General features: G+C 35.1%; 1 protein-coding gene across 2 annotated transcripts; it reads right to left on the reverse strand.

Annotated features, from left to right (window-relative positions):
- Positions 1–226: 226 nt before the first annotated feature.
- LOC122027268 (glycolipid transfer protein 1-like) lies at positions 227–10,305 on the reverse strand. Of its 2 annotated transcripts, XM_042586200.1 has the most exons (7): positions 10,137–10,305; positions 9,472–9,611; positions 8,928–8,983; positions 5,135–5,265; positions 701–836; positions 494–625; positions 227–425 (listed from the first exon to the last, which is right to left on the reverse strand). In XM_042586200.1, the coding sequence occupies exons 2-7, from the start codon at positions 9,587–9,589 to the stop codon at positions 390–392; spliced, it is 609 nt and encodes a 202-aa protein (XP_042442134.1). In that variant the 5' UTR covers positions 9,590–9,611; positions 10,137–10,305; the 3' UTR covers positions 227–389. The 2 variants fall into 2 exon arrangements, with proteins under 2 accessions (XP_042442134.1, XP_042442129.1); XM_042586195.1 differs by having other exon boundaries at positions 227–625.
- Positions 10,306–11,034: the final 729 nt, after the last annotated feature.

Raw genomic sequence — 11,034 nt, forward strand, 5'->3', positions numbered from 1 at the left:
TTTATAGAACTAAACCGGTCACCCCGAGTAAATTGGATACTTGAATAATTAACTAAAAAAAATATTATCGAATTAAATATTAAACTTGTTCACAATCATTTACCGTCTTCTCCTTTGAAGTTTTAATTATATATGTATTCCTACTCCACATATCACTCCATGACAAACACATGAATTATTTGGATTTTGAACTATGGCAAAAGCAACAATTCTTACGATTCAAGCAATGTTAAACAGGTATACTTCAGAAGATAGAACCAACATTTACAGTGCAAAAGTGATAAAAAAAATAGCAACTGAAAATCACGTGTGATTCTTATAGTTTGAAACTCTCTTTCAATTTTATTGTTGATGAACTGAAACAAAATGAGCAACAAAAAGTGTTGCAATCAGGAAGCCTTCATATCGTCCAGGCCAACGCTGGCCTATACAGGAAGAGAACAGCAGCATGTCAATTTAACGAGAGGATGAAAACCAAGTTTAGGGTTCTTACAAGGAACTTGTGATTCTCTGCAAGAAGAGGAGCAAATGTTTTACAGAATTGCTCTATGTCAGCATTGAGGTTGCCTGATCCACCGATGAGCTCCATGAACTTCTTTCTATCGGGGATAAGTTTGATAGCAACCTGCAAGGAGAGGAGCTTTGTAGTTTAAGTAATTAGAAGGGGAAAACATAATAACAAGACCGTAACCATTATTACCAAAAAGCTAGAACTGGCGAGCCAGCCATGCCATTTCTTTAAGGTCTTGGAGTAGGAATCGTTGCAAACTTGTGTCATTGTCCATTCTGGACGATCGAGCAAGTTCCGAAATAGATCCACTTGGAAATCCATCGCTCTAAAAGAGGAAAAAAGTTATTTGCCAGATGAAACCGGGTGAAACAAAGTTTAGCTTGACTTGTAAGAATGTAGGAAAGACCCCATGTATTCAGGTTCTGTTTGAAGAGTTGCCTGGTCATATAATACAATTAGAATAGAAAATTACAAAAATGAAACGCTTCATTTTGAACAAGAAAAAGTGATTAATCAGGTCCGACAATGAATTTTCCAACAAGCCTTACAAGGAGCTCTAGGAAATTTGAATACTGAGTTACATTTCCATATGGTCCGTGCTAATATTCGCATTCTTAGAACCATGCAAAAAATATCGGATTAGCCTTAGATTCTAATTTAGGTAATATTTTTTTTCCTTCCTAAAAAGAATAAAGAAATGCTAATGGTAACCCTTCGAGCCAACGAAATTAGGGTAATATTATCCATGAACACATTGAACAATATATTAGAGAAGTAAAGATTGTGAATACCGGTACCATACTTCAAGTAGGCAACGGAATTGCTCGTATTCATGGTCTTGATGAAGTAATGGCAGGTGAATTAATACAGTTTGAAGAGGGTACAAGAGGCATTGCTTTGAATTTGGAATCAAATAATGTTGGCGTTGTATTAATGGGTGATGGTCAATTGCTAAAAGTAAAATTCGGGAAAAAGAACCCACTGTATAGGAAATACTTCAAGAAGTTATGCAGGGGCATCCTGTATTATTGAATAGAGCACCAACCCTGCACAAATTAGGCATACAAGCATTCCAACCTATTTTAGTGAAAGGGAGCGCTATTTGTTTACACTCGTTAGTTTGTAAGGGTTTCAATGCAGGCTTTAATGAGGATCAAATGGCTATTCATGTACCTTTATCTTTGGAAGCTCAAGCGGGGGGCATGTTTACTTATGTTTTCTCATATGAATCTCTTGTCTCCATCTACCGGGGATCCCATTTCTATACCAACTCAAGACATGTTTATTGGACTCTATTTATTAACAATCAGAAATCGTCGAGGTATTTGTGCAAATAGGTATAATCCATATAATAGTGGAAACTACAAAAAAATAAATAGTTGCTAATCATAATAATAACTATAGGTATACGAGGGAAGAAGAACCATATTTTTCTAATTCCTATGATCCACTTGGGGCTAATCAACATAAAAGAATCAATTTAAATAGTCCTTTGTGGCTCCGATGGAGACGAGATCAACATATCATTGGTTCAAGAGAAGTTCCCATTAAAGTTCAATATGAATCTTTAGGTACTTATCATGAGATTTATGAGCACAATCTAATAGTAGGAAGTATAACAAAAGAAATCCGTTCTATATACATTCGAACTACTCTTGGTCATATTTCTTATATAGATCGTATCGATTCTTATCAAAGAAAGACAAGTTTAATTGAAGCTGCTCAAACAGGCATAGGTCAACCAAATGGCATTCCCGTAGCTATTGGCGTTATGGATTTTTAGTTTATTGGGGGTAGTACGGGATCCGTAGTAGGCGAGAAAATTACTCGTTTGATCGAATATGCTATTAATCGATCTCTACCTGTCATTATTGTGTGTGCTTCTAGAGGAGCACGCATGCAAGAAGGAAGTTTGATGCAAATGGCTAAAATTTCTTCTGCTTTATATAATAATTATCAATTAGATAAAAAGTTATTTTATGTAGCAATTCTTACAGATCCTACAATCGGTGCAGTAACAGCCAGTTTTGCTATGTTAGGAGATAGCATTATTGCTAAACCTAATGCCACCATTGCATTTGCGGGTAAAAGAGTAACTGAACAAACATTGAATACGACAGTACCCGAGGGCTCACAAACATCTGGGTATTTATTCGAATAGAAGGTAGTCCAGTGCACAAAGCTCCCTCCAATGCGGAGTCCGGGTCTATTATACGCAATCTTACCCTACATTGCAAGATGTTGTTTCCGTGACTCGAACCCGTGACCTCCAGGTCACGGGTCATATGACAACAATTTTACCATTGCCCAATCATATAATGTTGTGCGAAATTGAGTGTGTTTTTGTGCGTAGAACCATTAGATTTCCTTCGAGTGATCAATCACAAATCTGAAGGTTCAGATTGCCCAAATTTGGACTCTCAAAACTAGGGCTGCAAATGAATCGAGCCAGCTCATGAGCTTTTCGGCCGACTCGAAAAATATTTGATTCATATTCAAAATTATCGAATTTGAGCCGAACTCGAACATGTTCGATAATTTTTTCGAGCCGAATTCAAACCCATAATATTTTATTCGATTATTCACGAGTCGCTCGTGAGCCAAACTTGAATCGAATTCTCATTATCATTATTTTTACACAATTTTAACTTAAATATATTTAAATTAAGGTTTGAATAATTCTAATCAAATTCGAATTTAAGTCCTTTCAAATTGAAGTTTGAATATGCTCGAATTAAGATTCGAACAATTTGAATCGAACTCGAGCTTTAATTTTATTTCAAATCAAGTTTCGAATATCATATATATATTTTTTTGAGCTCGAACTCAAATATCAATATTTTCATATTATTCGGCTCGATTCGATTCGTTTGCATCCCCTACTCAAAACTGAACCACAATCCACCTATGAGCATGCAAATCCTTTTCTAGTTAGGCACATGCTAATGCTTATGATGTTGTCTAAATTAAAGACTTCCATCAAGATAAATCCATCCATCTAAAGTTTCCAAACCACAATGAAAAACTAATATTCAGACATGAACTAAATGTTTAGAGATCTTAACCCTTTTTCAGAAAAAGAAAAAAAGGATTAACAAAGATCAAACTTGAGCATGTTTCTGCTCATGATTCCATGCATAATTCTGAGTTTCTAAAACTACCTAGCTCACAAATTATTTGATTCTCTTGAAGAAATTCTAATTTCAGGAATCAGTAAATATGATACACAGCCAGTAAATATGATCAGTATAATGAAGTGCATTTTCCACAGAAAATATTGGCCAACATGGAATCTCAGGAGCATGTTAACAACTTTGCCCTTGAATAATAACCAATAGATTGTTTCCATGATTCCAACTTTGATAACAATGGAGCAATCTTCCACTATGATCTCACCCCTCACATACATCATAATTGTCAACATGCATAAAATTATGGTGGTAATATGGGTAAAATCCATCGTTTGACTGGGGAGATGCAGATCCACCATGTGAATACATAGCAATCCACAGTGAACATGAGGAGTCCAATCAGAAAGACACCTGATAACAATGGGATCAGACAATGCTCATTACCATGGCCTATAAATAGGTAGTGCTACAATAATGGGAACATCTTTGACAGTTTTTCCAGAAAACCATAGTGCTTATTGCAACAAAGTCCCTGCCAACTTTGCAAAGTTGAACAGTACACTAGCTTCTAGAAGAGCGACAAAGACAGAAAAATGCCTCAGGGCCCTTGAGCTTCTGCATCTCGGCAAGTCAAGCACATCAATTATGGTGCCCACCTTGGAGAGCTCACCTTTAGTTCAACACCAACTTCCACCCTGAAGGAACCAAGTCATGTTTAGCTCAACACCAACTTTCACCTTGAAGGAACCAAGTCCACCTTGGGAGAGCTAAACTTGTTGCTAAGAAGCCACCACTATTCTGGCCCAAAGTGCATCCCGCCTTGGCCAAACATAGCTGCCTCACAATAGGCCCTAACAAATAATGACAACAACTAAGCGGTTATCCCACCTATATGGATCCTCTTACGTCATTAGGCTCTTCCCCTACTATATCATTATCTATATTTAAATAAATTTTATCTTATTTTATTATTGTTAACCAAGTTTCTTTGGTCCTCTTCCTCAAAAGGCCCCAACAAATTTCAAATACCTTAGGTGATTTACATAAGGCCCCAATGAAGCCTTAACAAAACTCATCTTGTACTCATCCCGCTACAAGCCCAATTTATAGTTTAAGCCTATTATAAATTTGGCAAATTACTATTTAATATGTTGCATCCTGATCAAATCAGGAGAGACCAAAGTGCCACATTAATTCAAATTGTTTTAAGTTGTAATAAAAAAACTAGTGGTGCATATAAAGGTTTGAACGACTTTACCAAAGAGAAGGTTACATGACATGCAATTTGGCCAAATAGGCAGTGTTTGCCCAATCTTGTCAAATTTACAACACATTTCCCTTGAATCAGCATCCTCATCTATATTGAAACAAATATCCTATCCTTCAACATAGTAAACCACTGCCAGCTTTCTAGGATCTACCCATATGAATATACTATTTGAAACCTTTAATTTAGAGCGTATCACAATTCACAATGAATGAAAGCGCAAACCTTGTTAGCCACAGAAGACCATTGGTACAGCTTGAAGAACCTTTAGCTGTTTTAGAATCTACTTCCATTTGCACCATACTGTATAGATGTTCAAACTTTGGTGGATCAGAGTTATATTTGTTTTCAAGCCTCTGCAAAAATAACTAGGTGAATATGCGCAAGTCATGCAAAAGAAAAGGAAACAAAGACCATATATATTTTACGCAATACTCTTACTAATTAATGGGACTTTCCAAAACAAAAAATGCCCCATTAATAAATAATATAATAGGAATTCAGAGGCATACCTAGAAAATCATTTGACTAGGGTAAAATTAAAACAGAACTTACACATACATTAACGTATACAAAAATTCTAATAAACCTAGATAAAACAAAAATATAGAAAAAAAGTAAGAATCCATTATTTATAAAATCAAAAGGAACAGCTTTTTCTTTTAAAAAAAAAAATCATTAAGACTGAAATAAACTTAAATAAAGTCATTTGTTGACATTCAATTTCTAAGGTTGAGTAGATAGGGTTTGAGGTTAATACATTAGTTGTACGAGCCAATGTGCATGGATAAAAAAATTAGGACCCAGAGAGCAATCCAATATTCAAAAAAGAAAAAATACTCTGTAGTTTGAGGCCGTGTTTTCACGGATAGATTTAATCAGTTGATCAATGATGAATTAGTTAAGTCAGGCACTGAGGATAATCAAGTTTGAATGATGCAATCTAAACTTTTGGTTGAACTTTTAAAAAAAAAAACAAAGATACTGATTTTGTTAGGAAGCTATTTGCAAATACCATATATTACAAGAGCTTAAATGAATGTTGCAATACATAGGTAGAAGGGACTACCTAGGTAAATTAATCCAAATTTTCCCTTCTACACGATATTGGACCCAACACACCCACAACTTGAAATCAATCTCTTGTGCCACATCATGAGCAACACACCTTCATTTGCTAACCTTTTCGGTGGAGATGAGTAGCAACAGCAACCCTCATTGATTGATCGCTAAATACCTTCTCTAATTGGCATCTCTATCATTTCACCAACACCTTTGTTCTCGTTGGCATTTCCTTTGTTGGCTTGTGGTCTTCTTGCAACAAGTGATGAACACTATCAGCCTCTTCCCAGAATAAGCAACAGACGGTACCACCCTCATTCTGGAATGAGTGACTTATCATGGCTCTGTTCTCAGCTTGAAATATTTCTTTCTCCGTTCCAATCGTGGAGTTCATCACTGCTGAACTCAAGTTGTCATACTAAACGAGGGGTTGCCACACGTTGCACTTGTGAAAAAAATTTAAAGTGCAGGTATTTCATATTCCTCTATTTGTATCACAGTCAATGTGCATATTCATGTGCAATGTGCGGTGTCTTAGGTTACTACTTTAGTAACTTTGTTTAAAAAAAAAAAAAGGAAAAAGAAAAGAAAAATAAAAAAATGACAAGTGCCACAACCATACAACATGTTCAATCTAATGCTTCCTTGACTCATTGATGAGAAGAATTCTACTTTGTTGGATGCAACAGTTTGTATTTTATTTATGGGTCAATTAAAACACCTTACATCGACACCGTCAACATTCTCAAGTTTATACGAGCATTGTAGGAGCAGATTGATGCACAATTGCTGATTCCTCCCAATCCTAGTCTTATGAGCATTTCTTGATGCTTCTTGTGTTATGAAACTTGGACACCTGATAGAAATTTGTACACAGGTATATTTATCAAGCATATATTGTAATTGATAGTCTTTTATAGTTGTGGCAATTCAATGTAGAGATTACCATATATTGGCCGAGTCCAAGCCATTGTTGTTGATCTTCAAGACGATGGTAATGGGTGTGGTTTCATATCATCTGTCCTCATACCCATCAGAAATCAGATATCCATCCTCATATACATACTCATTATCGGATATTCAGGTCGATATCAGATATTGGCAGTCCCTCCATACTCTCCTCCATTCAGGTCGGATATCGGATCCTCCATCAGGTTCGGAGGAAATTGTCATCCCTATTTGAGACATCTTTCTAATTACATCAAGAGTATGGATCATGCAAAAGAATTTTGATTAGCTTCTAGTCATTATGTTACTTTACACAATTTGACCTAAGAGCTTAAAGTCTCATATCTTAGGAGGTACCTCTATTAGATGCTTATATGAGGTCCATGAGGATGTTGAAAGCTTCCACTAGATTCATAAGACCATCTGATTATTTAGTAGACAAATCCATACAAGCAACTCAATTTCATGGAGAGGTCATTGGCGAAATTGCGGAGGCTACACTAGGGCAAACCCAAATGTACTCACTCTGAGAAACCTTACATGTTATCTTATAAAATGTTTTGCCTGTTTTATTGTTTTCCTTTTTTTATTCTTTGTACTCCAACTCCCATTAATATTCTTTTTCCTTGTAACCATATTTATTATCATCTGACCAAGGTATTTGACCATAATTGTTTTGTTTATAATTGATCTTCTGGTAGAGATAAAGTATCACCTAAGATAGTCGAGTGTGTTTCCCTTAACTACTCCCAATTATAAAAGGAATATTGTTGCTACTCTCAAAAGTTACGTGCATTTATTTCGATGCCACTTTGTATGAATCCATTCCATTTTTCTCAAACTCACCATCTACTTTAGTCTATGATTAAGGTGCTTCCAGTTCCTATATCGTTGTCCATTTCATTGCCTCCACTTTTATTTTCTCTTGTTGAACCATTGGTAACAAAAGCTATTGTGGACCATAGCAGACAACCACGAGACTCTGATACTTGCCCAATACTATCTCTTGTTTAGGCTTGCCATTTGATTTAGAACTTGCTATTGCTCTTCGAAAAGGTACTTGTAATTGTTCTATCTCTCATCACATTTTTGTTCCTATCTTACATTGCAATATCACCTTGCTACCTATTGTGCCTTCATTTCTTCTTTAGCTACATATCCTTTAGAGAGGTAATATAATTTTTTATAAAAGTAAGAAGTAAAACATTGTAGCTAGATTGAGAGCAAAGACAGAGATTAGGAACTAAACACAAAAAATTAATCACATCATTTGTCAGCGCTTATGATAAATCAACAAAACTTTCTAAGTTATTCAAAGGTCCAAGGATCAAGTACCCCTATAGATATCCTTTCTTCTTCCCTTTTTTTTTTTTTTTTTTTTGATAATTCTTTGGCCTTCGGCTCAACTATCCTGCAGGAGGGTGGCTTTTCCCTTGGCTCGCCCACCAAGTAAATCTGGAAGCACAAGTGGCTCCTCGCCCAGCAACCAACATCCTAGATTTTTCATCCCACCGGAGGGAAATACTCTGTAGTGCGTCATAGCTAGGATTTGAACCGTGAGTGCTAGGGTAAACGGCTGAACACATGTAGATATCTTTAATCCAACTTGAATGGGAGTGTTAGGGAACTATTTGTAAATATCATGCATTACTAAAGCCTAAATGCAATATTAAACTGATGCATGTTATGTATATAGGTAGAGAGGACTACCTAGGGTTATTAACCCAAATCTTTCACTCCCAATACGCCCCAAATTCAAAGGGAGAAAGCCCATATCAAGGAGCCATCTACATGACCACGACTAATGGTATATCCATATGAACATGGTAAAGTGGTATTTCTATCTATTATTTTGGAAATTTATAAGTCCCCATTTAGCTACACACCCTAATGGGGAAGAAGTGATAATAACTGGATTTAAAAAAAAAAACTATTTATGAGCAACTAGGAAAGTATCATCACTGCTATCCTTACTACTCAATGAAACTAATTAATAAGAAAGTCTTACTGTTATATTGCCCCCAATATCAGACTTAACAATAGCCAGAGCAGCTCCAAAATTGTCTAGCAAGAAAAGAACAAGATTAGAGGAAAATTAGAACAAGATACTGCAAGAATGAATATTTATGGTCTATAGATTATTTCTTGACAATGTTGTCAAGTAACAGAATTAAGAGAAAGAAAGAAGTTGTCTATATTTAAAATTGTGTAACAGGGACAAGTTTGCAATATCCAAGGACAACAATCACTACAGGTGAGCTATGGCGGATACATTGTTGTGTGATATTTTATCTACTATGTTCATGTGATTGAAAGTTTGCAGTTAAAAGTAAAAATTAACAACTTCCTATAACATTGGCGAGAATATTGCTATGTACAAACTCATTTGTGGCAACACATGGTGACATTAAAAATTAATGAAATTATTATTCAGTTTAATCTGATTATTAACAAGAAAATAAGATCATTTTTATACCAAAACAAGGTCAAATTCAAAAGTTTCACTGCAATGGTAGGTCGAGGGAGAAACAAGTGCAATGAGAACAATGTACCTAGAATGGGCAGGACGGATTTGCACACGTCAAGGAAAGGCTTTGTTAGCATAATGCCGTTCTCTGACTTGACATTCTTCATTCCTTCCAGTAAGGGAGTGAACACTGTGCCCGCCATTTGTTTGCTTTGATACTCCAATCTATTGAAATCATACCAAATACAAAGTCTTCACATCTAGTTGCTCAGTTTGTTAAAAAGCCAACAAACCAAAAAAAACGACAGTAGATAGTAATAAATTAAGTGATTTGTTCCAAATACCACAGACGCCCTATCATATCATATCATATTATATCATATCATCACTCTAACAAAAGTAACACATTGGGATCCAGCCATTCCCCATAGGAACTAGCATTTCACACCTTCCAGATGGCAAATAATAACGAATCTTATTCGATATAACCTAGAACTCTAATCAAAACAAGAATGAAAAAAAAAATGCAAAGATCAGCTCTTGACTCAAACCAGTATTAAACGAAAATCAGGCGATAAGAAAGCAATGCCCAACTAAGTATTAAGTGTGATCCCGCACAGTTTCTCTTTTGGCTCCAGAACTGTCAGAATGTAATCAAAGATCCAACCTTTGTGCCAATTTTTAATCGAAGAAAATCGTGGAAGTCATAAATAAATAAATAAATATAATTATGCAGAAAAATACGTGTACCCGCGCGATGTGCCCTCCCTCTCAATCTCCGCAATTGCCGCCTGCTGCCAGTATCCATCATATCCAGTGCAAGCGCCGCCGAGAGCCGATGCCTTTGCCGCTTACTCGTCGCGCCCTCCACCGAGCTCGCCGTCGCCCAGATCCCTAAATTCAAATGCTTCGCTTTTATTTTTTTAATTTTTAAGAATTTGAGACGTAGAATAATAATAATTTCTTAGAATTGTTTTTTTTTCTAAAATGTAGAAAGGCACTTATTAAAAAATCTTAGTTATTAGAGTAACTGCAATGCTAAATGAGAGCTGTTTTTCCCAACCAACCAACCCTGAGGACGTCCTTTTGTCCGTAAATTACGGACTAAAGGGACCATCTATTTTTCTAGATTTTTGATTTAGATGAATTTCGCTTATTTAAAAATAATGTCTATCCAAATAAAAAATTTTCATACAAGGGATCATCCCCTAATCCATAATTTATAGACCAGAGAGGATCCCTACTGTCAATCCTATCCTCCCCCATTCTATTGTTTTTTACCCTTATACCATTACCTCATCCACGGTTTTTTTAGTTTTGTTTTTTTTATTGGTTTTATTTTTTTTATTAATCAATTTTTTTCTTTTTGAATAATTTATTTTTTATTATATATTTGTAATCTCTTATTTACTTTTTTTAGTTATAAATTTTAAGAGTTATTATTTGTAAGAATTTTAAAAATATAAAAATATAGATTAAAATAAAAAGTATATATATGAAATTAATAAAAATACTAACTATTAATAGTAAACATGTTTATAACTTACAAATGATTTTTTTTTAATGAAAAGTACATATAATAATACATTAAAAATATATATGAAAATATATAAAAATAGAAAATTTAATCAATTCAAAGGGAGAAGAG

The sequence above is a fragment of the Zingiber officinale genome, chromosome 1A (genome assembly GCF_018446385.1).
Source record: "Zingiber officinale cultivar Zhangliang chromosome 1A, Zo_v1.1, whole genome shotgun sequence".
Lineage (NCBI taxonomy): Eukaryota > Viridiplantae > Streptophyta > Magnoliopsida > Zingiberales > Zingiberaceae > Zingiber > Zingiber officinale.

Bases quoted from the DNA above. Each gene is read 5' to 3' on its own strand.
- LOC122027268 (XM_042586195.1), bottom strand. From the start codon at position 9,589: ATGGCGGGCACAGTGTTCACTCCCTTACTGGAAGGAATGAAGAATGTC. The intron at 8,984-9,471 runs GTACATTGTTCT...TTTTCTTGCTAG, and splicing joins ATCCGTCCTGCCCATTCTAG to ACAATTTTGGAGCTGCTCTG. The intron at 5,266-8,927 runs GTAAGACTTTCT...TTATTTTTGCAG, and splicing joins ATATTGGGGGCAATATAACA to AGGCTTGAAAACAAATATAA.